We start from the raw sequence: 26,084 nt of genomic DNA on the forward strand, positions 1-26,084 counted from the left end.
CTTCCGGGTCGGCCGGAAGTGACCGTAGGCGGAATGGTTGCCATGGAAGCGGCCGGTCGCGCGACTGGGCGGAGGGAAGATGGCGGTAACGGGCTGGTTGGAGAGTCTGCGGACCGCCGAGAAGACGGCGCTGCTGCAGGACGGTAACTCGAGGCCCCCCACGAGCTCCCTAGTCCTTTTCCCCAGGGTCCAGTCCTCCGCGTGGTCGTCTCCACGAAGGGCCTCCGAGCCTGGGACAGCCGAGCAGGAAGGGCTGAGGCTGCCAGACTAGGCCCAGTCCTGCATTGGCAGATGAGGAAACTGAGGCCCAGAGAGATGACGTGACGAGAACACGTGTCTCAGGACACCTCCTAGTTTCCTCTACACCACGTCGCCCCGCTCTGAGTTGTTACTAATAAATGTTAACTCCGTTCATACTTGTTATGTCATTTGCTCCCGACTGCTCTCCCAAGAGGCTGTCAGTTTTCCACCCCATTTTACAGAAGAGGAAACTGAAATTAAAGAGTGTTTTAGAGGGGCCCTAGCCTCTCGTCCAGTCAGTGGGATTGTGTTGCTGAACGCAGCCTGGCGTCATGAAGAGGTGGGAGACCTGGGCTCTAGTTACTACTCTGCCATTAAGTACAGTGGCCTCTTTACTTGCTTGGGCCTTATTTTTCTCATCTGTAAAATGAGCTGGAAGGGCTACCTCTGATATCCTTTCCAGCTGTAATGTGCTTGTAAGAGAACTTCTAAATGTTCTCTGGGGTGTGTAGGGAAAACAGCAAGGGTCCCAGCGCTGTGCCTGGAAAAAGGTGGACATAGAGGTAAGGAGTCCTGATTTTGTCTCCCCCTAGGATTGGCGGATGTAGGACCCCCAGGGCTGCAGCGGTCCTTTGCTGGACCTGCTTGGCAGCCAGATGAATTAGGTCTAAACTCCTGTAGCTTGTGGGAGACCAGCGGGAGGCACACATCTGCAGGCAGAAGCCAATCAGGGAAGCATGGAAATTAAAATCACCTGCTCTTTTGCTCATGCACATAGCATTTAGGGAGTCTTTTGCTATGTGCCAAGCTCTATACCAGAGCAGAGAGGGGGAAGAATCGATATGTAAATAAGGAAGAATGTATGTTAAGTAGAGGTTGGAATCTTCTATAAAGTGTATGAGAGCGCGAAGGTGGGAGTCGTCGGCTCTTGGAAAGAAGACCTCACAGAAGAGGTGATGTTTTGGGGTCCTAAAGAATTCATCTGTGTTCGCTAAGTGTAAAAGAGGGAATGACTCATGCCTAAGGAAAGGTATGGATTTGCGAAAGCGTATGGCTGATTACTAGGGGAATAACAAAACATTTAGTGAGGCATAAGTGTCCCCCCAGTCATAACAACCCCCCCCCCCCCACGCACACACTGTGTGAGGTACTAGGTGCTAGGATGCAAGGGTGAATAAAAGTTCTCTTTTCTCAAGGAGCAGTGAGGAGAAATAGTGGGAAACGAAGAGGGATTTTGGATAAATTGGGGTATGTTTTGATCTCCTATGCAAAGCTAAAGATTTTGGACATTATCTCATAAGACTGTGGTTTGTGGTTTTTTTTTTTTTTTTAAAGATTTTATTTATTTATTTGAAAGACAGAGATCACAAGTAGGCAGAGAGAGAGGCAGAGGGAGAGGAAGGGAAGCAAGCTCCCCGCCGAGCAGAGAGCCCGATGCGGGACTCGATCCCAGGACCCTGGGATCATGACCTGAGCCGAAGGCAGAGGCTTTAACCCACTGAGCCACCCAGGCGCCCCATGTGGTTTTATTGTAAAAAATAGATAACATAGAATTTACCATTCTAACCGTGTTCTGTGGCATGAAGTATAGTCACATTGTTGGGCAACCTTCACCGCCATCTGTGTCCAGCACTTCCTCCTCTTCTTCAGCTGAAACTCTGTACCTCTTAAACCCTGACTTCCCTGGTCCCAGCCTCCGGCAACTAACATTCTGTTTTCTGTCTTTATGAATTTGATGATGCCAAGAAACGTAATCACATAAGTGGAGTTACACGATATTTGTCCATTTGTGACTGGCTTGTTTCACTTGCCGTCCACTTTTTTCGCTTCAGTGTCCATCTATGTTGTTGCCTGTCTCAAGGCTAAATAGCATTTCGGTGTTCACACGCACACACCACGTTGTGTTTAACATTCATCTGTTGCTGGACACGGGTTGCTTCCACTTGTATAGCTATTGTAAATAATCCTGCTGTGAATACGGGGGCGCAGATATTGGAGTCCCCGCTTTCACTTCCTTTGGTCACTGAATGGTACCTCAATAAATATTTCATCGTCTAGGATTTTGCCAGGTTTTTTGTTAGTAACATCACAAAACAATGTTTTTGATCCTTTTCCCCCAAACCAAATAATAATAATAAATAATAATAATGTTAAGTATATAGGGGCGCCTGGGTGGCTCAGTGGTTTAAGCCTCTGCCTTCGGCTCAGGTCATGATCCCAGGGTTCTGGGATCGAGCCCCGCATCGGGCTCTCTGCTCAGCGGGGAGCCTGCTTCCTCCTCTCTCTCTGCCTGCCTCTGCCTACTTGTGATCTCTCTCTGTCAAATAAATTAAAAAAAAATAAATAAATAAATATAAAAAAAAAATAATGTTAAGTATATGGATACATTTTGTCAAACCTCTCCTATAGATTTACCCTCCTGATGGGTGTGTGGGTGTGGGGAGGATGTTACCTCCCTCCCATGAGAAAGCACTGCTATTGGTAATGAGAATCCAATACTCTTCAAATTTTTTTCAGAAAGAATTTATGCTTGTTGTGGAAATATGAAAAATAAGTAAAATCACCCATCAACTACCATCTAGAGATAATTATAATTTACATTTTTTAAAAGATGTTATTTATCGATTAGAGAGAGCACAAGCTCGGGGTACCGCAGAGGGAGAGGCAGAAGCAGGCACCCCCGGAGAGCAGAGAGCTTGATGAGGGCCTCAATCCCAGGTCCCTGGGATCATGACCTGAGACAAAGGCAGACGCTTAACTGACTGAACCACCCAGGCGCCCCACATTTTCTTTTCTTTTTTTTTTTTTTTTAAAGATTTTTTATTTAGTGTTTTAGAGAATGAGAGAGAGGGAAAGAATGGGGGGGAGGGGCAGAGGTAGAAAATCTCTGGCAGAGCCCAACACAGTGCTCGATCCCACAACCCCATGACCCTGAGGTCATGACCTGAGCCGGAAACAAGAATTGGATGCTCAACCGACTGAGTGACCTAGGCACCCCTATAATTTATGTTTTTATGCATAAACTTCCATATTTCTTCCATGTATATACACATACATATATTTTTTTACCAAAGTATGCTAATATACTTTAAATTGTTTATTAGCCACATATATACACATACATATATACCTGCAGAGTAAATATGTTAGAATAAAGTACAGCTATGGGGCGCCTGGGTGGCTCAGTGGGTTAAGCCTCTGCCTTCGGCTCAGGTCATGATCTCAGGGTCCTGGGATCGAGTCCTACATCAGGCTCTCTGCTGAGCAGGGAGCCTGCTTCCCCCCTCTCTCTGCCTGCCTCTCTGCCTACTTGTGATCTCTCTCTGTGTCAAATAAATGAATAAAATCTTAAAAAAAAATACAGATAATTGTTATATAATCTTTGGGTAAAGGAGGGCATTTTCAGCACAACTCCTGGGTAGTAGCCACAAAGGAAAAAATAGTTGACTATATAGAAATTATGCAGTTGTTTAGGAAAACCCACTTCAAACAAAGTTAAGGCAATTGAAACAATATTTGCAACATACATGACACATGGTTAATATCATTAAAGTCACTCAGATGAGTAAGAAAAAGATAAATGCCCAAATACGCTAAGGTCTAAACATAATAATTCACTAGAAACATGACCAATAAACCTTTGGAACAGTGTTCAGGCTTACAGATATTTAAAGCTATGCACATTAACCTAGTTTGGTTATTAGAGCATGGATTTTGGCCTCAGATGAGCTGAAATCTCGGTCTTTCATTTCATAGCTTTTTTTTTTTTAAGATTTTATTTATTTATTTGACAGAGAGAGATGACAAGCAGGCAGAGAGGCAGGCAGAGAGAGAGGAGGAAGCAGGCTCCCTGCTGATCAGAGAGCCCGATGCGGAGCTAGATCCCAGGACCCTGAGATCATGACCTGAGCCAAAGGCAGCGGCTTTAACCCACTGAGCCACGCAGGCGCCCCTCATTTCATAGCTTTATGAGCTTGGATAAGTTACATGAACTTTAAGTCTCGATTTTCCTCATCTGTGAAATATAGATAATGGGGGCACGTAGGATTATTTTGATAATTAAATGCAATAAAACATGTGAAATGGCTGGCCAGTAGTAAGTACTACATCCTGCCTGGACTCCAGATGGACTCCGGGGGAGAAGGGGGTCAGGCCGGACACCTCTAACTACTCACAGGCAGCACCTTTGACTCCATTCCTACCAGGAAAACCCTGTCCGCCTCTGTTAGCCATCCAAATGATTTAAGGTGGTATAACCTAGGGGCACACTGAGAAGCCCTGCGAAGTTGGGGATGAGTTTCCCCGAATACAAACTAGGAATGACTCAAAGGAATTGTGTCCAGGGGAATGAATTAAATGGAAAAAAGGCTTGGTAGATCAGATATAGTTGCAAATTTTCAGTAGCGACTCCTTTAACTGCTCAAGGTCCTTGGAGCCCTTACTCATCAAGTTTAGTTTGGGTACCTGTCCCTGTTATTAGGCTCACTGAGGAACCTACGTATGTAGGGTTTTTACCAATTTTACCAATTTTACCCATTGGTAAAAATAGGGGAAATAACATAGTCGCTTTTAAAAAATGCTTATGATTATAATATACAGGTGGAAGAGTTGGGCTAGGAGACTCCCCTGGGTTCTTGCATTGTTTCAGTGAAAGTTGAATCAGTGTTCTTTCTTTCAATTAATACTTAGCTGAGCTCCTAACGTGTGCCAGTCACTATGCTTGGTGTTAGGGAAACAGGCAAGCAGGATAAAACCCCTCCTATCTAATAGTGACAGGCAGTAATCAAAGAATCACACAAATGTAAATCGTAACTGAGGTAAACATGAAGGAAACATAAAAGGACTAACATTATGTGGCTGAGTGCTAGGAGTGGCGGAGAGATATGCAGAAGGCACAGCAATGGTGTGGCTAGAAGGAGTGCTTGGTCAGGAAACCCAGTTCAGTATCCCGAGTGCATAGGCTTGGTTTTAGGAACTGGGGAGACAAAGATAAATATGGCCCTGTTCCTGGAGAGAGGATGCTCTTTAACAAAAGTACCATACCGTGTGACAAATGCCCCACTATGGATATGAATAAAGCACCAGGGTGGCCCACATAATAAGGAAGTGATGAATTTTGCCAGCGTGGCTAAAGACTTTCCAGTGGAGTGACATTTGAGCTGGATTTTGAAGGACAAGGAGTTCAACAGATGAGAAGTATGGAGCTTTGCTGGTAGAGGGAATAGCAGAGCGAAGGCATGTTCAGAGAAAGCTGCAGAAAGGAAAGGCATCCCAGGACACGTCTTAAACTAGTGGTGGGCAATGATTGGCAAAGAGTTCATGGGCAGCTCTGGGAGGGTTTCTCATGCCCAAGCCCAAGGCTGTTGGTGTTTCCCAGGTAGATCCCTTGATGTGCAAGGCACAACGTAAGAAGAGGCATGGGGGTAAGGCACTCTCTGCTTTGTGCGTAGGGAGAAGGAAGGTGCACTATTTGTTCCCAGATGGAAAGGAAATGGCCGAAGAATATGATGAGAAGACGGGCGATCTACTTGGTAAGTAACGGGGGCTTCCGCTGGGCCCACGGGAATGCCGGGGGTGACCTAAACCACAGGTAAGCGAATCTAGCCTGAGGCTCAAGGGAGAAACTGAGCACCAAAGGTGAAGCCAGGGGAGACTGAGGCCTTCAAGGCAAGATTGTCCCTGAGAATAATGTGAGGTCAGGGCTGGACACCAGGTGGAGTGTCTGCTTGATCTGTAAACGCCACCTGACCCCCAGACCCATGAGAGTGTAAGGAAGTCTTCCGTAGGAAAAGCGTTGGGGAAGAACTGTATAGAGAAGGCAGAACTGGAAGTGAGCCTCTACTCCGGGGCTGAGCGAGTGGAGGGAAGGGCAGGCTTTCACTGCGCTTCCTTGCTTGCTTGCTTGTTTTCTGAAGCCACAGCAGCAGCAGGGCCGCAGCGACAGCAGATACTGACCTGGCCTCAGAGGGCACACTGTTAAATCTGACCCTTGCCTTGGAAAGTATCTGAATCAAAGGGAGTCTGGAGTGGAAATTGGGATTTTGCAACGTTTTTGTTTTCATGCCTGCAGCTCTTTTCCTCTCAGACTACACTTATGAATAGGGGCTCCAGCCCAGATTTCTGGGAATTATTTGATTTGTCCATCCTCTGTGCCCAGGTATGCACATCAGCATTCACTGACTTCCCAGAGCTAGGTGGCTGCTGCTTTGACCCAGGGCCTGAGGCTGTCAGCGGTGGGAGTTGGTCTCTTTATTAAGTTCCACCTGAAATGCTAAATCCAATGATGGAATCATGGGTTGGGTTATTTTCTTGTCATTATTCTTGACTTTAATTTCTTGCTGGGCCTGATCGACAGGTAGTATTGGCAAGGGAATTTCTTTTTCCCTTTTTCTGACAGCTCATAAATGTCTAGAACCGACAACACGGATTACACTGGTTTGCATTTTCTTAGTCTACAGTCTTAAAATGTATGTCCTGCGCATGTTCAGTTGCAGAGTGAAGTGTTGATCCCTCCTTATTATGAGCTGCTTGGGCTCCAGTCCCAATTGGTTTAGTCTGGTGCTATTAAAAATCTTGATGTGTTTAGCATATGACACTGATTTGGTGGAAACCAATACAGTAGTAATATCCTCACAATGCATTGTAATTTATAGCGCTCCCAGGGGGTGACAGGCTTGGAATGCCTAACAGGGGCGAGCTTATGAAAGCAGAGATCACGTGGGCTAACCACCACCATTGCCAGGCCCGAGACTGGCTGCAGTTCCTCCCCGCAGCCCCCAGCACCACCTCTCTCCTCCACTCAGAGCAAACAACTCACCTATAGCTGCTGTGGTCATAAAAACAAACAAATAACCCCCGGCCTCTTAGTTGTGCTTGAACATGAAATTAAAATGAGAAACAAGTTCTGGTACCTTCCTCCGTAGCATCCCACATTAACCTGTCACTTCTCTTGGCAGGTGGGGAATAGACAAGAGTCTTCAACTCCTTTTTTTTTTTTTCTTAAAAGCAGAAATGCAGATTGATAGGCGAACACTGGCTAAAGTTTATCTAATAGTAATACCGTAACTTTTATTAGGCACCATGCTAAGTGCTTCGTTATGAGTTATCTCATCGAACCATCCTCATTACAGCCTGATGAGGTATGTACTCTTGTCTCCTTTTACAGTCAGGACAAAATGGAAACTCTAAGAGGTTCAGCACCTTGCTCAGAATTCCATAGCTGGTTAGTTTCTGAGTTAGGATTTAAGTCTGAGTCTGCGTGGTTAAGACCCCGTGCTTTAATGCACAACAACATACTATTGGTTGTTGAGAATATTTAATCCTGTTTCCTTATTAAATTTTGTTACCCCCAGAATGACTGAAGAAGGGGCTGGTGGGAGCAGGACAGAAGCTGGGCAGACAGGAACACCCCACCTAAACCACTGGATCCTTTGAACAGCTGGTCCTTACCCATCTCCAACCACTTCACCCTACCCCCACCAGCTGCCCTTGCAAAATTATTAATTTTTTTTTTTTTTAAATTTTTTTTTTTTTTTTTTTAAGATTTTATTTATTTATTTGACAGAGAGAGATTACAAGTAGGCAGAGAGGCAGGCAGAGAGAGAGAGGAGGAAGCAGGCTCCCTGCTGAGCAGAGAGCCCGATGCGGGACTCGATCCCAGGACCCTGAGATCATGACCTGAGCCGAAGGCAGCGGCCCAACCCACTGAGCCACCCAGGCGCCCCGCAAAATTATTAATTTTTAAGTATAAACAGTCTCAGGGCCTGAACTAACTTGAGCTTGAGCACTCTATAAAGTAAAATACGGACACGGTTATTGTGGCCATAAATGGGAATTGTTTCCATTTCCCACCTAACAAATGTGATAATTGGCTAAACTGGTTTTCTGTTCGAAAAACCCAGAACATAATTAGCCGCTGGTGCATCTTGTGTAGGAGGGAGTTCTTCCAGTTGGTGTTAATAAGCAGAGTGGTGTCATATTTTTTTCAACCGTCTCAGAGCTATTCATTCCCACCCCACACAATGAGTGCTGTATGTAGTCATAGAGGGAAACCTGAAGGGCCCCAGAACAAGGATCGGAACATCAAACCAGCCCCCGAAGAACACAGCACGTCCAGGGGGGCAGAGGCTGAAGGGCAGGCCATCCCCCCGCGATTACATTTGGATTACCGCCTTAATCTGCTTTGGTATTTGACCGCCAGCCTCGCCACCCCGGCTGCATTTGGAGGACATTGAGCACTTTCATCCCCAAGCACTTCGCCGGCTTTATAAATGACCCACTCGATTCCCTTCAGCCTCCTCCGGGATGGGACGTGGCAGCTGTTTAATAGCCACAGAGCAATGTTGCAGTGTTTTAGGGCAGAAAAGAAGAGCCCTGCCTCCAGTTTGAGCGGCAGGGAGTGTTTAGGGAAGGGGAATGTAATTATCCGCATTGGAAGCAGGCCAAGGCTTGGAGCTTTGGGGAAAGAGGCCTTTAGGACCTCCACTTTCCAGCCCACCTGAAAGATGGGGCTTCCTTTCAGCAGTCTAGGACAGTAGTCTGCTTCCTGCTGATTTAGGAAAAAGCCCCCAGGCACTGCCTCCTTCATATATTCCCCATCAGACCCTTTAGGGTCATGGAGAGTCTCCTTTGCAAGGACTGACCCTGGCTCAGCAGGAAGACGCGACAGCATCCCAGAGAGCAACCCTCCACACACCAGTTTGGGTTTAACATATAATCAAATCAGAGTGACAGCAGGTGGAAACAGTCCTCTGTTGCCGCAGGAACTGTCCTTGAGTTCAGGAACAAAGACAGGACAAGAAAGACAAGACGAAGTGTGTATTTGCACGTGTGCATTCATGCCCTTATACGTGGGAAAAATAACAAGGACTTCACCAAAACCATTTATTGGATCTTATAATGGAATGAGTAGGGAGACTTTCTTCTACATTCTAGCAAAGAATTTAATCCCAAGGTGTTAAAAAAAAAGAAAAGAAAGAAAGAAGAAAGAAAGCGGTGAAAGAGCCAGAAGGCCGGCCTCCAGTTAAGTGAGGTATTACACGAATAGATTTGGATATACTCCCGGTCACAGTCCATTCACTTAAGAGAGTAGAAGTATTTGTGGGAGGGGAAAAAAAAAGTTGCCTATAAAGCATATTTCCAAGTTTTACTCTTCCTTATTAATTTTCATTATAAACTTGGAAATGTGTTTCTAGGGAGAATTTTTGGCCCTAAGACGTAATAAAATCACACTGCAGAATGCAGCAGACCTTATAAATGCACATATTCAAGGGAAAATTCTAATTTTACAGCACACTTTTGTGTTCAGCTTGCATGCCTTACTCGGATCAGGGAGGGCGTTTGGGTTTGGCACAGTGGCTCCAAAGGTCTTGAAGAAACCCATCCTGAGACTCTGACTCCAGGTCTCACCCACCCCAGCCCAGAGAGGGGAGTGGGCTGGAGCAGCTGTGACACAACACTGGGCACTCTGACCTGTTAGCTTCTTACCACGGTGTCAGGAGGGCTGCTGGCGTTTGGCGCAGTTAGGCTGCCCGCCCCCCCCCCTCCCCGCCAAGGACACCAGCGCTGCAGGATGAAAGAGGAGCCCAGGGGTTCCAGCTCTGGGTGCGGGGGGGGGGGGAGCTCCCCTGCTGTGATGGCTGCACCCAAAAGACATGAATGACTTGGGGTTCCCAGAATCCTGGCAGGGGTCCTCAGGTAATATCCACGGAACTAGTTGTTTCCACTTACAATTTCCATACAGAATGGACCTTACTTGGGGGAGAAAAAAAAAATCTTATGTAAACATATGGGTTGTAAACCGAGGTAAAATGGAAACAGTTGTGTGCATTATAAAAGGATGATCCTGTTCTGCAAGAAAAATTCCCATGGTTTATAAATAACGCATTCGAAATCCAGTGTGTGCCTAACATTTCATTTAAATACAATTCTGGGGCTGTTGTTTTAAGCCGGTATACCTAAAATGAGCAAATTTCTGTATTTGGACATTCTAAATCATGAGACCAATCTGCCTGTCAGGTTTCATCTTCTTATTTTCCCTTGGCACATTTATAGAGGGAAACAAATGCATCTCAGTTCGTACTTGTTGGGATCCAAATGTTCCCCGTTACCAGGAGCTCCCCTGTTCCTAACCAGCACATTTCTCCCTTGCTTGGAATCACGCCTGGAAGATTCTTAACTCCACTTGGCTCCCTTCAGAGCTTTGGTCAATCTCTTTTGTTTGGGCACCTGTGGTACGGGCTTTCCAGATTACCCAGTATCGAAATGCTCTGCTGGGCTTTGAGCTTTTGGCAGCTGTGGGGTCTTGCTCACTTGGACCGAGGTGGTATAAAGGCCCATCATGGCCACTTCTCTCCCCTTCCAGTCATCTAATGTGGCGTCAGTGATTCAGCAGGAAGAGCAGAGTCCCTTCCTTTCCGGTAATCCTATTGCTTCCTTCTCTCCTCAGTGAGAAAGTGGCGTGTGAAAAGTGCCTTGGGAGCCTTGGGCCAGTGGCAGACGGAGGTGGGAGAGCCAGCACTCCCGGGAGCAGGCAGCTTGGGGCCTGAATTCATCAAGGAAAACAATGCCAATGTATGTCTCTCCATTAGGTCAGGTCGGAGAGGTGGGAGTGGGCCGCTGGCCCTGGAGGGCAGATACCATGTCTTAGTCACCCCCTTGTCTCCCGAGTGCCCACCTGCGTGCCACACTCTGTGTGGACACAGAGCTCTGAAAGGGTTTGCTCGAATGAATACCCAAAGGGTTTGCGCTTGGTCATCCTGGGACGAGGGCTCCAGGCCCGGAATGTCCCAGCAGTAGCAGCGTCCGGGGAGCTGTGGGAAGAGATGAGGGTCTCCTCCTGTTGTGTGCCCCAGGCAGAGCTTTGCAGAGCAGGGGGCCATTCCTTGTTCGCTCTCACCAAGAACAGTCCCTAAGTTGTTTTTGCCTTCTGCAGCCCATCTTTATGCGCAAGGACACCAAGATGAGTTTCCAGTGGCGGATTCGAAACCTCCCCTACCCTAAGGACGTCTACAGTGTCTGTGTGGACCAGACGGAGCGCTGCATCATCGTCCGAACAACCAACAAAAAGTAAGTGGCATGACAGGCACCTGCGGACCTGTGTGTGAGCACGATGGGTGGGACTTGCCCTGGTAGGGGGTGCTGAGACTGTTCCCCACCCCGGAGGGCAGAGGGCTGCACTAAAGTCGAGAGAGTGCTGAAAGCTGGAGGGCTTCTTTTCCTGAGGCCCAGCTTGAATAATGTAATCAGCTCCCTTGGGTGGGGAAATCAGATGAGGAATGTCTGGTCCAGTAACTGGCGCATATTGGGGTTCACCAGGCATTTGTTGAATAATGAGGGGATCAGGAATCACCTGGCCGTTAACTTGTGATCTTAGGTGGCTCTGCTGTAAGATTATTATTATTTTTTTAAAGATTTTATTTATTTATTTGACAGACAGAGATCACAAGTTTGCAGAGAGGCAGGCAGAGAGAGAGGGGGAAGCAGGCTCCCCGCAGAGCAGAAAGCCCGATGTGGGGCTCGATCCCAGGACTCTAGGATCATGACCTGAGCTGAAGGCAGAGGCTTTAACCCACTGAGCCACCCAAGTGCCCCTGCTGTAAGATTATTATTACCTTGACCCCTGGCTAGATCCAGTCCGTGATGAACTTGCCTGGTGACATCACTGTCGGGGCTGTCAGGGAGCATGGCCTAGAGGGCACACCCAGCTGAGCAGTGGGAGGACTGTGAAGTACCTGTCTAGGGCAGCCAGCCTTACCCTGCTCTCTGCTGAGGGGCGGTAGGCAGGGGCTTCGGCCTCCTGGAAGTCTCTTGCGTTCTGTTTCCAAAGGGGTACCTAACTTCCCTTTATTTCTCTCCTGGTGTTGTGCTGGGGGCAGGCAAGGGGTGAGTCAGGCAAAATGTAGGGTCGAGGGGACAGAGGTGGCTAAGGAGGAGATCGGATCCAGGCAGGGCTGTTTCTGAGCTGACCATCTGGGAAATGTGTTGATCCTATGCAGATTTCCAGAGCTGTGACTGATTACAGGAGAAGAACCCTGTTAGTGAGCTGGTCTTGACCTGGGCCTGGGGGACTGAAGCGTAGGACTAACTCCCATGACATACAGTTGAGGTATTAAAATGGAAGGTTTTCTGAGTGACTGGTCCACACACTAAAGCCACCCAGCGTGCCTTGTGGGTGCCGAGCTTGGGCTACAGGTGGTGCCATCCATCTGCTTGTTTACCTGAGGGTCAGGAGGGCCCAGCTCCTGTCCGGCTCCCCTTCCGGCTTCCATGGGTCTGTGAGGCCTCCAAGAAAGTGGCACAGCTCCCAGGCTCCCCGGCACATCCTTGGGTTCTGCCCTCTGCTTAGGACCCCCGTCCCCTCTCACTCTGGCAGGGTTCAGGGGATGGGGAAGGGGTGGAGATGAATGAATTAATTTCAAGATTATTGCTCTTCACGCAGCCAGCAGCCCCCGCAGTGGGCCTTGTCTGTAAATACGAAGTCATAATAATAAGGGCTTGCGTTTATAATGCACTTTGAAGCCCTCAGATAAAAGGCAGTTTATTCCCGTTATTGTTCTCATCATTAATGGGAGTCAGGGCCTAAAGTGGAATTTAGCAATTTCAGACAACAGAGAAATTGCCTTTAGGAAAACAAACTCTGTGCTTCAGCAAGCATTCCCCTGCGTAAGAGGCCCTGGGTCCAAACTGGGAACAAAAGTGCTTCTGATAGCACTTGAATCTGCAGCCTAGCAGTTTGTGGAGCTGGCTGCTGCCTCCCTTCCGTCCCCCAGAGGTCACTGTCGAATACAGATACGAGGCAGAAATGTGATTACTGGGGAGTGAGAGGAGAGAGTCTAGCTAGCTCACCAAAAATTTCATCTGCGGGCAGATCCTCAGGGTCCCATCTGCTGCACGTACCCAGCTGTAGGCGGCGCTGTTGGCCAGGAGCAACATGGCCGGACGCCCACTCCTGCGCTCAAGGCAGGGGGAAACATTTTTGAACTGATGGGCGAGGCCAGGTGGGATGGGAGTAAAGCCCCTGGAAGGGGCAGGGCCAGGGCTGGATCCCCACAGAGAGGAGGGCTGTATGTGCGTGCCACCTTGGAGCCCGCACGGAGCCTCTGGTCCTGTGGCCCTGCCTGGCTTAGCCCAGCCTTCCTCATGTCCCTCTGCCCAGAGGTAGGAGAGAAGGGCCACTAAACCTTTAACCAGCTTTCTTGAGCAGACTCGCATTTTCATCTACCAGTCTCCTACCAGTGGCAGTAATGCGTCTTACACCTTTCCTGCCACTAATGTAATGACTCAGTGGTTACTCTTCTGAGCAGGATACTCCCGTTTTTTCAGGATCCGTTAAAACTCTGTTTTCTGATCATCACGCCATGCAGTGTTGGGCAGGGTGCATATTTTCATCCTCGTGTCGTATCTTAACGGTTCTGTAAATGTGTCTGTAAAGTCAGCGTGCTGAGCTGACTCGTGAAGGGAAACTTAGCGACAGTCTAGCCGCCCCGGCATCTGTAGGACCTACACGGTGGCATCTCTGATTTGCCTTCTTCTGTTGCCTGCTGGTTCTGTGCCTGCCCGAGTTCGAATGTTCTGGAACGTGGTTACCAGTAAAAACCAACGTTCTTTTGTCCATACTGGCCTTGTCCCTGAAGGACTGGGTTGGCCACTTTCCTGGAAAAGGATTGATTCCAGTGTATCATGTCCTTGGCCTCCGGTTTTAGTGAGGGGATGAATCAGGGAAGAAAGGGAAGAACAGAAAGTACAGGGAAGAAAGTACTTTTCCCAGTGTGGTTCTGCCTGCTCCTGGTAAGAGTGTCTGTGCAGAAAGAAGATTCTTAGCTTCAGCCTAGAGCTGGCAGCTGTTAAGTAGAATGGACCAGGGTACTGGATTGGGAAAAGGTTGGCTTAAATCTGTCCTCTGCCCCATACAAACTGTAGTATTTGGGGCGAGTTTTCCTCATGTATCAGAGGAGAACATTCAGACCTATCTCACAGAGTGTTTGGGCAATTTGATGAAATCATATGTACACAAACTTCCTGCCCAGCGGCCAGCCTGAAGCATGTCTTCAGCAATTCTTTGGAAATTGGAACTTGGCTGATTTGACATTGGTGACATTAGCATTGTGGGAGGTGTTAATAGGCATCACTAGAAAAAAAGGGTTCCGTGGTCAAATAAATTTAGGAAACTGGATAAAAACAAGTTTCTCTTTGGTAGGACATATGGCGCCCTTAGTACGTGAATGTGCGTTGTGAGTCCAGGAAGGGTTGCTGTAGGCAGGGATGACCGGCTTGCCTGGAGCTGTGATGTGTAAGAAAGAGGGTTTGCCGACTGCTTTTCTAAGGGCGGGACGGGCTCGAGGCTTCTCAGGACCAGTCTGGCTGAGGGTGTGCCCGGCCCGTATGGCTCTAGCGGGCCTGCTTCTGCTTTCAGCGTCTCGAAGACTCTCTCGAGAGGTCTGGCCTCTTGTCCCTTCTCAAGTCACTACAAAGGAGAATAGGTTGGGAAACGACTGGAAATTGGGAAGGGGATACAGCAGAAAGAGGGTTGTGGGGTACTATGGGTCATTTCCCAAACAGCCCAAGTGAAGGAGCCATTCTTTCCTCACAGTTTAGGGGAAGGTACAGAGTTGGCCTGTTCTGGTCCCTTTGACAAGTGACTTCAAGTTCATCTCGTTTGTCTAGTTTGGAGACGAAAGTCCATTCAGCTCCTTTATTGGAAGAAGGAATCCGGAGGAAGAAACTTGGGCCCAGAAGTGGAGGGGCCTGCTGGGGTTAGGGGCCAGGACTGGGAGTTGTCCTGACAGCCTTCGCTTTCCCGTGTCTTTTGAACACTTCTGACATTCCAAAAGGAAAGCCACTGTGTTGCGTGCCCAGAGGACCCGCAGGCTGGCTGGATCCTAAGGGAGAGTCCCTCCCATGTCTGCCCCAACCTAGACCAGGGCTCTGTCACTTCGAGGAGAGGGTGTGGAGAGATGGGGGCTCAGGGGGTTTGGGGGATTAGTACTTATAACAGGGGCTTCTCTATGGATGGTTTTGTGACTCCAGCAAGATACTGGTTGGTTCCTCAGTTTTCTGTGAAAGAGGCTAGTAAGAGCAGCCAAAGAGCGGGTTGTTTGGAGGACTCGGTGTGTGTAGAGCAGTGCCTGGCCCAGGAAGCATAACAAACGTCAGCTGTCATTGTGTGGCCGAGACTGAGAGCAGTAATAGGTGGTGGGAACAGGGGGTGTCACAGGTCCTCTAAAAGCCCAGGAGCTGCTGCACTCTAAGGGTCTCGCTTTCAGCAGAAACACAAGATCTCAAGCAGATCTTGTGTTTTTAAAGGAATATCCCCTCCTTTAACACTGGGGATTTAAAAATGAAGAAGAAAGAAGGCCCTGTCTTCTTTCTTCTTCATCTTTAAATCCCCAGTTCACAGCTCAAGGCCTAGGGCACAGTTGATACCTAAAGACATGTTTGCTGTCTCCCTAGGGCTGCTCGAGCTGGAGCAGTCTGTGTTTTCCAGAAGCACAGTGGGTCCCTCTCTAGGCCAGGTACTGGTGAGTAAGTCAAGTGTGGTTCCTCTCAAGGCGAGCCCCAAGGCCAGGGGATTGGGGGGGGGGGGTCGGCAGGGGGGGGGCTGCACCCTGAGTAGAGGAAGCAGATGTCCCGTACGCCCTTGCACATTGCCCAGCAGGAGCGTCTGAGGAAAGCTGTGTAACCTCATCCAGTAAACTAAATCCATTAGAATAGACTCAAGACAAAGCAGAACGTACACCCGCACTCTGCCTCCAGCCCCCAGCCTCGTGGTGACAGGTGTGTGAGTGGGACTGGGCGGACACAAGCCATGCACAGCAGATCCCCTCTGAGGCCAAGCCCCAGGGTTTCTTTTTTCAGTCCCATTGGCCCAGCCTGGGGAATATGCTTTGCTGGTGCCTCTCTGAGGGTACACAGGCATGTCCCTGTCCCACCCTGGTGCACAGGCCAGGTAGGCAGAAAGGATGTCCCCATGCTCTGCTCGGTAAGGCCTTCCACGGGCCCTGCTGGTTCGGCTGGGCTGCGCGTGCCTGGGCTGCTTCTCTCCCAGTTCTGCTTCTTGTGTATATTTGCAAGGAAGATGTTAACACTTCCTAACAAGCCTTTGTGTTCATCTAATCTCTGCTGTTTAACCTTTGACTCCCCCCTATTATCAGTGTCTGCCACCTTTGCTGGCCAGCCCAAGGGCCCCAGGAAGAGCCCTCAGCCCAGGGTAGGAGGAGGATGAGGCAGCATTCCACCCGCTTTTGCGGGCAGATGGATCGCCTTTCCCTGGGGCAGAGCTTTGGGAAATAAAGCAAGCTTGTGGTGCCATTAGGATCCCCCAGCCCCCACTCCTTTTGAACTGTCAGCCTTTAAGTAAACATTCTTCCCCTGCTGCTGGTCCCAGCACCTTGGCGGGAGCGGAGAACCTGGGAGGAGAGGGGCCCCGAGAACCTCCGCTAAACTCCCAGGGATTTGGGCAGGAGAGCAGGGCAGAAGTGCTGCATTGATGTCAACTCTCTGAGTCCCGGGGGCCCCGGGGCTTTTGAAGTGGACCCACAGTAGCTGTCACCACCAGGACCAGGCCCCTCTGAAGTATTCAAAGCCCTGTCCTCTCCGGGCCCCTCACTTAAGTTGCTGCGTACCTGCCCGCGGTGTTTACCTTCCCAGCCCGCAGGCCCACGGTGGCCACAGGGACGCCAGGCCTGGGGGGCAGGTCTGCTGGCCAGTGGGGGCCCAGGCTCCACTTCCACCAGGGAAGATGCCACACAAGCCTGCTGCTAGAGAGGAGGCGCTCTCGGTGACAGGCACCTGACCCGGGAGCAGGGAGCTGTGTCCTGGCTCCCCAGACAGCTGGCCGTGAAGCCGGCGAGACCTGTTACCTCTCTCTTCGGGAAAGGTCAGATTTCCTGTAAAACGAAGTCCAGTCGTATGCGTCATGGGCTAGGTGTTGCTCTCTGGATTTTTTGGGTTTTTACTAAAAAGGATCGTTAATCTCTGGACTGGCCCTTGCAGATGACAGGGACTGTGTATGAAAATGGGGGCTGGGGGCAGGGAGTCAGAGCCAGCAAAGTAGTCCAGAGATCCCGCTTGAGATGAGTCACACGGTTTGTCCTAGATTTCTCCTTTTGGATGTACTTCCCTCTCTGGCCTACAAGTAGAGTCAGGCCCACGGGGCCTTCAGAGAAAGTTGCATGTAAATGGAACTTTCGGTTCCCAGCTCTGGGGAACAGTCCTTGATGGACTTATTCTGTCTCTTGTTAGCATGCATGTTCTCACGTTCTTGGGGTGCAGCAGAGGCCTGGCCTGCCTGAAGTGTACATGACGGAGGCGGCTTCTGCGTGCCTTTGAGTGTCTGAACCTAAAGCACGAGTCACTCTAATCCTTGGTCTAATCAAGGAACCATGAGGGGTCCTGCCCTTGGCCAAAACGTCTTTCATTCATATGGTTGTTCTCAAAGGTTTCCCCTCTTCCTCTTTGGCTTTGTGGAAAGTGTGGAAGAACTGTGTAGAAAATCGGTACCAGAGGGCCTGCTGCCCAGTTGTTGGGGACCACCTTGCAGGATGGGTCAGTGACCTCTTGGTGTTCCCACAGGTACTACAAGAAGTTCTCCATCCCCGACCTAGACCGGCACCGGCTTACCCCAGATGAGTCCGCGCTGAGCTTTGCTCATGCCAACTGCACCCTCATCATCTCTGTAAGATGAAGCCAGACTTCTTGGCCACTGCATCTGGGAGAGGCCTCTCCTTTCCCTGCCCATTTCCCATCCCATGGGAGTCCCCGGTTCCAGCCCCAACCCCTGGCGTGTGCTTGCTAGACAAGAGGCATCCCTCCATCAGCAGAGGGAGCGCAGGGTGGGGCTCAGCTGATCTCAGAAGTCACAGCTGGAGGAGGACAGAGGATGACGTGGAGAGGTGGAGATCGCAGGACTGGGACTCTGGTGGAGGCTCCTCCCCAGCCATGTGATCTTGAGCAAATCATTCAATCCTGTAGGCATCAATTTCCTCATTTTCAAATAATGGGATCAGAGGAGGCCACAAGTGTGTAAGTGGGGAGGGGAGATGTGACTGAATGACACGCTCTTCCTTGGTTCCGTCCACAGTACCGGAAGCCAAAGGAGGTCCTGGAGGCTGAGTCAGAGCTTCAGAAGGAGCTGAAGAAAGTGAAGACGGCCCACAGCAGTGACGGGGACTGTAAGACCCAGTAGCGGAGCATCCTTGAGCCTGCGCCTCGGGCAGTGTGGTGACCGGACCTCGGGCAGCACGGCAGTGGGGGAGGCTCTTCAGACTTTGTGGCTTGGGCCTTTCTGGAACAGGGGTACGTCCTCTCTTCTAAGAGCTCTCCAGGCTCTGTGAGAACTGGGCCTTGGGGTGCTCCTAGCCCCCATACCATGGTCTGATCTCCCAAGTAAAGTCGTTCTGAGTCACTGCGGGCCAACTACCCTCTTGTCCACCTCTCCACGCGCCTGTTGCCAGGGAGGGTGGTGGTGAGGATACTCCCTTCTGTCCTCAGGGGCCTTCAATGTCAAGCCTTTCACATAGAGGGAAGCATGGGGCTTTGATGGAGCAGAGTTGGGGGGGCCCTGAGCCTAACACTGGGTGGGTGTCTTCCCCGTCCTGTTTGCATAACTTGAGGGACGCTAGGCTGGTGGAAACCCTGGGCTGTCTCTGCTGCAGAAGGGCCCAGATGAGCTCCCTATGGTAAGGGGAGCTAAGGTAAAGGAGAACTTTTTGAAATGCAGAAACCTTGGAAACACCCAGGACATTAAGACATTGTGGGTGTGAAGGCAGGAGGAGGGTCGTATTGTTGCGAAGAGTGCATGTGTGTTCGAGGAGGCTGAAGAAGGGTTTCTGCAGATGGGGAGCAGCTTAGCTCCCCAACAGCACGAAGCCCTTCTACAGTCCCCTATCTGTACCCCACAGGTAGCACACACCCCACCACTGGGGCCCAAGAGGTGAGTGTCTTAGGGACACTGAGCTATGAAGCTGATCTTATTCTTTCCCCAACACACCCATCCTCAAGTTTGAATATGTCGTTCCCTCTCTTACCGCCTCCCAGGACTCCCCAGCCAAAGAGGAACTGGAACTGTGAACAATCAAGCTTTATTTTTACAAAAATGAACATTGTAGCATGTCTTAGCAGCCAGCCTGAGATTGGGTTGTCTCAGAACTCACTCAAAACTGCTGGGTTCCCTTTGTCCTTCCTCAGTTTCAAAGTGAGACCAGTCCACAGTGCCCCAGGAAGGAGCCCCAAGAGCTTGGTCAAGGGAGGGGACTGATTGAGGAGGGCGGGGCCAGAGCAGAGGATTGGCAGCCTCACCCCTCCTTCCAAGGAAGGGGCAGAAAGGGACGGCTGGAGCCCCTCACCTCATGAAGCTAGCACGGCTCTAAGAAGGGGTGAGGGGTAGGGCTGGCCTATCCAGACCAGATCCTTGCTCTGGCCAACAGGGAAGCAAGTCCCGGCCAGGTTCAGCTGTTCTCTCAAAGCAGCAGATCCTTTCTCTCCATCTAGTTCCTGGGAGGGATACCCCCAATTCCCGGGAGTCAGCAGCCTTTACCTGACGGTGCCCAAGCACTGTGGTCGCAGGTCTAGGAGCACAGGCATCGGGGGGTGGGGGAGGGCAGAGGTATCCCTGCACCCTCCAGGCGGAGAGGTCCCTGAGTAGCTGGCCTCCCTGGCCCACAGGCCGGGGTGGCCCTGTCATGGGTTCTGAAAGTCCAGGACGTGGAGGTTGTAGGACAGCGCCGCATAGAGGTGCTTGGTGGTGAAGCGCAGGCAGTACACGGGGCTGCTGAGCGGCGTCGAGGTCAGCGGGAAGGCCTGCAACGGAGTGGGGGGGGGCATGGCAGGAGCAGCCCTACCCTGCCCGGTCCAGCGCAGGGGGCTAGGTCGCATGCCGACTCCCCTGCTTCTCCAGGCAGCCAACCCCCACCCCCACCCCCACCCCAGTACAGCCACTAGTAAGGAGTCCTGGCATCTCAGAGCTGGAGTGTGCGGCACACTTACGTGGAGGCAGGCCCTCTGGCGCCGGTCCCACAGCCGCACGACCCCGTAGTAGGAGGACCCGGTAGCCAGCAGGTGGTTGCCATCGGTCTGCAGGCAGTACAGGGTGCTGTCGTGGGGCTCCTCCCACTCCATGACACATTTCCTGTGCGGGAAGAGTCTGTCAGAGGGAGGGTCAGGGGTGCCCGCCGCCCCAACTTCCACAGGGACCTTAGAAATCCATTCTGGCCCAGAGGCAGAAGCTGAATCACCTTCTCTTCAAAAACCAGACTTAAAGGGACCAAGCCTCCTCTGTAAAGCTCTCTTTCTAGCCAGTGCCCGAACCCCAGGCCACATGAGGCCCTCACTTGTGCTTCCACGGCTGGCTACATGTCACACGACTTCGGTGGCAGGGCAGAAAGGCGGGCAGAATGCTGATGGACGGGCCGCTGACTCCCCGGGCTCTCCAGCACCCAGTGGCTACGGTCTCCAGGCCAGGGAACCAGGGCTGCCAAGTGAGGAACTGAAGCACGATCTGACCTTGCTGGCTGCCACTCCTCACCTCCACCTGCAGGGCTTATGCCGTATGGGGGCGCCCCAGGAGGGCCAGAGGAAGGGCCGGGACTGCTGCCCACCTCCCACCTACCACACTCACCGGACACTGGCTCGGAGGTCCCAGTAGCGAACGTAGGTGTCATAGCCACAGGACAAGAGCGTGGAAGGGGACTCATACATGACATCCAACACCCCAGCCCCTGGGGGGAAGTCGCTGCCCAGGTGCATCATTAGCTGCCCACTGGGGAGAGAACAGAGGGGCAGAGGAGGAGAGACTGTCCCACCTCGGCCCCCACACCGGCTGGTAACCTAATGGCCTCAAGTCCCTGGGGAGATGCCGCTCTCCCTCCTGAGCTAAAATCAGGCTCCTCTCGGATGGGGCCAAGGGAAATGGCCCAGGATGCCCACCCTGTCACCCCAGTCCCAGTGCCTGCCCCTCCCCCAGCTGAAGGCCTGCACCACACCTGCTCGCTGCCCAGCGGCCGTTCTCAGGGTGGAAGAATGGGCCCTGCGGCCGGGCCGGCCCCCTCCCGTGCGCGCACACACTTGGTTACTTTCTACTTCTTGATCCTGCAGGTCATGCAGCTCTGAGCTGCCTGAGTCCAATGCCTTAATTCCTGCCTGTAATCTGGGGCTCAAACCTCATTGGGGATAAAGACCACACAAAGGGAGAAGGGGAGTCCCAGGAGATGTTAAAACAAGTAAACACCTTTGTGTCTGGGGAGAGAAATCGCTGAGAAAGCAGCTTAGCTGGCCAGTCCCTGGTGTTCCTGGCCCGGCTGGCCCCCAGCCCGGGGCGAGCACGCCTGTGTGATCACAGCCCCCAGCCTGCTGGGCTGCAGCGCGCTCCCCACCCCTCGCCCCTCCCGGTGGCCGAGAGCAGATTACTGAGAAGAACAATTTCTTTGTGACTGTGTAAGTCCCTCCGTGACCGCGGCAGTGGGCAGACCCCTCGCCCTGATGCCAGACCCCTAGCAACCACGTAGGGGGGCCTTCTGGCCCTAGCAACTACCCCTCAACATCAAGTGCACCCGCTAATCCCTGTGGCTAGGGAACGGGGAGAAGCAGGGAGTTTCTGCAGGATGGGGGGGTGGTGAAGGAGAAAAGGGTCACCCTCTAGGCCTGATCCCGAACTTGCACCCAAGAGCCACCGGGCCCTCCTCCCTGGCAGGACGGGAGAAGGAAGGCCACGCATGCTTCCCAGGTCAGAGGCCCTGGCAGCAGGAGGGAGCACTCCCCCCTCTCACAAGCAGTGCTCACCACCAGTGTGAGAGCAGACTTCAGCCCCAGGCCTTCCCGCTCTCACCCTCAAGCTCCCTTCTCCCCAGTGGAGCCACCATCTTCCCTAGAAGCTGAAGGAACAGAGGCGGCAGCTCAGGGTTCCCTTCTACCTTTCCCCTTTGGCCCTGGGCAATGAGGAGACCCCCCCAGCAGGTAGAGCCCCTGCCCCCAGCCCCCTTGGGCGGTGTTCCTCTTTCCGGGGTAAGAGGTAAGCCTTTGTGGTGGGGGACCCTGAGAAGGATCAGGCTGAAGGCCAGATCCTAGAGATCACGGACCTTGGCTCCCAGGCAGGGCCCGTCTTCGCAGAAGGGGCACCAGCTATGATTGCCCCACGCCGGGGCAGCCCAGAGTCCCTAAAGGAGCCCATCCCCCACCCCCACCTCTCTTTTACAGGTGCTCCTGGACAGTTGTGCACACCCAGGTAGGGGGCTGTTTGGCTCCACAGTTCTCCCTCCTTCCAGATTTGGGGGCCCAGCCCCTTCCATTAGTGAGGCCTTCAGGAATGACGGAGGAGCTCTCCCCTTTAATCTGCAGAAGTAATTTCATGTTTGTTTGAAATAGAAGATGAAAGGCGGTGGGGGTGGGGGCGTGAAGCCCAGCATGGCTCTACCTGCCTCCCCCCCGGTCCCGGGATTCAGAGGGACAGAGCTGGGCACCCCTGCGCCGGACGGGCAGCAGAGTCAGGACCGCAGCATCAGGGCAACACCCAGACCAAGTCACTCTGGGCCCCTGTCCCAGCATCTAAGCCACCCCTAGAAAGGGTCATGCCAGCATCTATGATAAGAAACAGAACCCTGCCTGCCGAGGGAACCCTGAGGGCCTAGAGTAAGCACCGGCCGGGAGGCCACGGCCAGTCGCGGAGCCCCATGTCCGCCAGCCCAGCTGGGCCCGAGACAGTTGCTGCAGCCTGGCGCTCGGAGTTCTTGAAATGGCCACACACACTTCAAATGGGCCAATAAAAAGATACAATTTCTTTGGCCTCTGGGCCTGAGGCCCTCCAGACTGCTGTGCGGTGCCCGGGAGGTGAAGTCCGGAGTCTCCGCGGACACAGCCGGCTCTGGGAAAGGGCCTGTCCCTCCAAACAGCAGCTCCGCGTGGCCCTGGGAGCCCTGCTGGGGCTTTGATTTGGGAAAACAAACAGAAATGGCACCATGGGCCCTCAGCGGCCCCCACCCCAAGACCAATTTAACTAGAAAACTCTAGCTCAACAGCTCTGGGGAAGGGAGCAAGGTTGGCCCGACAATAGCTCTGAACTTTGGGGAAAACGGGGACAAAACCAGCTGTCTGTCTCCTCAGCCCCTCCTCTCGGGCTCCTTTTCTTCCTGCAAGTGTGTTCTTGTAAAAACGATTAGATTGCAATTTGTATAACATGGTGACCCCCAAATTCAGACGTTTCACCCCTTTTCTCCAGAAAGAATGTCAAGAATGCTTCTCGGCCTCTCACTGTGGGGGGTGTGGGGGGTGCAGAGCCTTGGCTGTCGCACAACTTGTGTGGGAACAGGACTGCCCCTCAGAGTCCTGGGCCACGACGGGAGCGAGGGCCGGCTCCGTCCCTGCGGAGGGCCAGACAAAAAGGCCATTCCCTCACAGCCGCTGCACACAAAGCCCGGGCCTCCAGGAGCTCCTGAGGGCTGGGGGGTCCTCCACACCCTGGCCTCTCTGGCCTCTCCCGAGCCTGACTCCAGCAATTCTCTTTGCACCCAGGGAAAGATAAAGACCGAGGGGCCGCCCCTGTGAGCCTGATGAGCAGGCCGCAGACGGCAGCGTGCGATGCGCCAGAGGACCTGGGTGGGAAAAACAAGCAGAGGGCGTCCTCATCCCCGGGACCTTAAGGGGGCAACCAGGTGAGGGAACCGGGGCTCCCACCCCGCTGCACAGCAATTCCATCTCAAGGGAAGAGGGAGCCTCGGAAGGAGTACTGACAGAGAAAATCTATTAAGACACGGACCCCTCTATCGCCATCTTTAGGGGACATCTAGGGACAGCTAACTGGAGGACGGTAGTGGCCCTGAAGACCCAGATGTCCCACTTGGGACAGCCCCTCCCTTTCCTGGTCTGGGCCTGCTGAGCCTGAAGCCGGTGCCCACCCTCCCCCAAGTCCGCTCATCCCCCAGCCTCCACCTGCCTCCCTGCCCGGCCCGCCTGTGCTCCCAACACAACCCACAGCCTGCAGAAAGTCCTCCAGGGCCAAGGGCCCCGAGCTGGGAGAAGCCAGATTCCCCCACCCACCTCCCGGCCTGCATCTAAAAATGCCCGTGGCCCCCACACCCCTTCACAGCCACTGTTAACACATGGGGTTCCCAAGGATGTTCCCTGGAGATCCTAGAGGTTCTCGTTCCTCCGCCTGGCATGGATGTGTGACCCGAGGACGCAATAGGGGCTTTTAGGACAGGGCAAGGAGGAAGAGTGACACACAGTTCACCTTCCTGCAGCTCAGCTCCCAGGGACAGAGGATGCGGAGGTAGAAGCTGGGCCAGACAAGTTCACTCAGGAGAGGAGGCTTTTCCTCCTTCCCACCCCCACTCTCCTCTCTCTCTCTCTGAGCAACCATCAAGGAGCACCGTCTGTATACGAGGCATTGTGCTTTACCAGGAACTGCAGGGACAAGTCCAGGATGGCTGGGGGAGTTCTCCCTGTCCTCTAGGAGTTTTCAGTCCGGGGACGGAGGGAGTCAGTCATGTACCCAACTAACAATACAAGGGGTGACCGGAGGGGTCCCTGAAGAGAAAGGGAAGTTTTACTGTCAGAGGACAGATAAGAAAACATTTTGGCCTGTGGGCATGGAGTGGTTCTCTAGGGAGTGACAGAAGCGGGTAGGCAATGACAGGAGTGGGGGAGGATATGGCCCAGGTGAAGGACCCCCCCCCAGCAGGAGGGCCAGAGTCAAGGCACCGGCACTGGCGCCCTGTTTGCACCTGGCAGACCCTCCCGTCCAGCCAGTCCTTTTGGACCACGACCACCCCTGGGTGCGCACTGCTTAGCGGACATGAACTCTGGGAGGGGCAGGGAGTCCCCAGGCTTCTCAGCAGAGAGGAGTTGGCCTTGTCCAGCCCTCTGGTGGGGAGGGCCGGAATCCAGGAGGCACGTTAGGTCCCACATGTAACACCATAGTGGTGGAGACAAGAAGCCCACGGAAGCCTCGCCTGCCTCGGCGCCATCAGGCGAGCGGGAAGGGCCCTGCCGGAGCCCACGGCCTCACCCCCGCATGTGTGCGCGCGCGTGCATGGCCCCCACGCCCGCCCGTGCACACGTGTTCAGACACAATGGCTCAAAGGCCAGGCAGCCGGGCAGCCCACTTTGTACTGCTAACAAGGGGCCCGTAATTACAGGAAGGGGCAGCCGGGCAGATAAAAGGATACAAAATTTCAACATCTGTTGCCATAAAGGGATAAGGAGAAGTGAAACGCAAAGTATCAGTTTGGTGTCAGCAGGCAGAGAGCCAATTTCAAAGAGTTCAGGGGGACAGAGGGGACAAGAAAGAAAAAGGAAAGAGGGGGAGAAAGAAAGAAAGAAATTACAGGGTTCCTTAAAGAGGTAAGGAAAAAAGAAAATGAAAAAATCTGTCAGTAATACTTTCAAAGGAGAAGGCAGGTACTTTAAAGAGGGCAGTTCCCCAATCACCCTGACCGAGGGCCAGGCCGCCCGGGGCGGAGGCAGAGCCGCGGGCAGAGACGAAGCCACACCTGGGTCGGGTGGGCACAGCCAATGCCCTCGATGGGACCCGGCTTGTGCTTGCGACACCACGTCCTGCAGGCCGTTAGAAAGGGCTGCAGCCTGGCCCTCCCCTTTCTCAAGGCCACCCCGGGGCCCACAATGGCTGACAAGGTGGCCCTGTGAGTGCTCTAAGGGTTACCAACTCCAGCCACGGGGGCTAGGGTCAGGAAGGCCTGGTGACAGTGGTGCTGTCTGCATCGAAGAGTAAGCAGGATTGAGATGGGGGAGTCCAAGCACGGGGCAGGGGCAGCTAGAGCAGAGGCTCTAGTGGGAAAACAGAGGGCACCTGTGGGGAAGTGTGAGACGCCTATCTGCCCCAACTTCAGTGAGAAAGA

The 26,084-nt window shown here is 52.4% G+C and overlaps 2 protein-coding genes across 4 annotated transcripts in view; one reads left to right on the top strand and one right to left on the bottom strand.

The window, feature by feature from the left end:
- Positions 1-15: 15 nt before the first annotated feature.
- On the top strand, positions 16-18,654 carry DPCD (deleted in primary ciliary dyskinesia homolog (mouse)). Its single transcript, XM_059398398.1, has 6 exons — positions 16-143; positions 5,691-5,771; positions 10,688-10,812; positions 11,174-11,307; positions 17,812-17,914; positions 18,320-18,654. Exons 1-6 carry the CDS (start codon positions 80-82, stop codon positions 18,422-18,424), a joined length of 612 nt encoding a protein of 203 aa, XP_059254381.1. The 5' UTR covers positions 16-79; the 3' UTR covers positions 18,425-18,654.
- A 649-nt stretch (positions 18,655-19,303) lies between these two features.
- The window catches only part of FBXW4 (F-box and WD repeat domain containing 4), an 81,965-nt gene continuing 75,184 nt past the window's right edge, over positions 19,304-26,084 (bottom strand). For all 3 annotated transcript variants that reach the window (XM_059398392.1, XM_059398391.1, XM_059398394.1), the window contains 3 exons: positions 20,855-20,995; positions 20,224-20,365; positions 19,304-20,037 (listed from right to left, as the gene is read on the bottom strand). In XM_059398392.1, coding sequence (XP_059254375.1) covers positions 19,918-20,037; positions 20,224-20,365; positions 20,855-20,995 — 403 coding nt within the window. In that variant the 3' untranslated portion in view covers positions 19,304-19,917. The remainder of the gene's footprint in view (positions 20,038-20,223; positions 20,366-20,854; positions 20,996-26,084) is intronic.

This window comes from Mustela nigripes, chromosome 4 (assembly GCF_022355385.1).
Source record: "Mustela nigripes isolate SB6536 chromosome 4, MUSNIG.SB6536, whole genome shotgun sequence".
NCBI lineage: Eukaryota > Metazoa > Chordata > Mammalia > Carnivora > Mustelidae > Mustela > Mustela nigripes.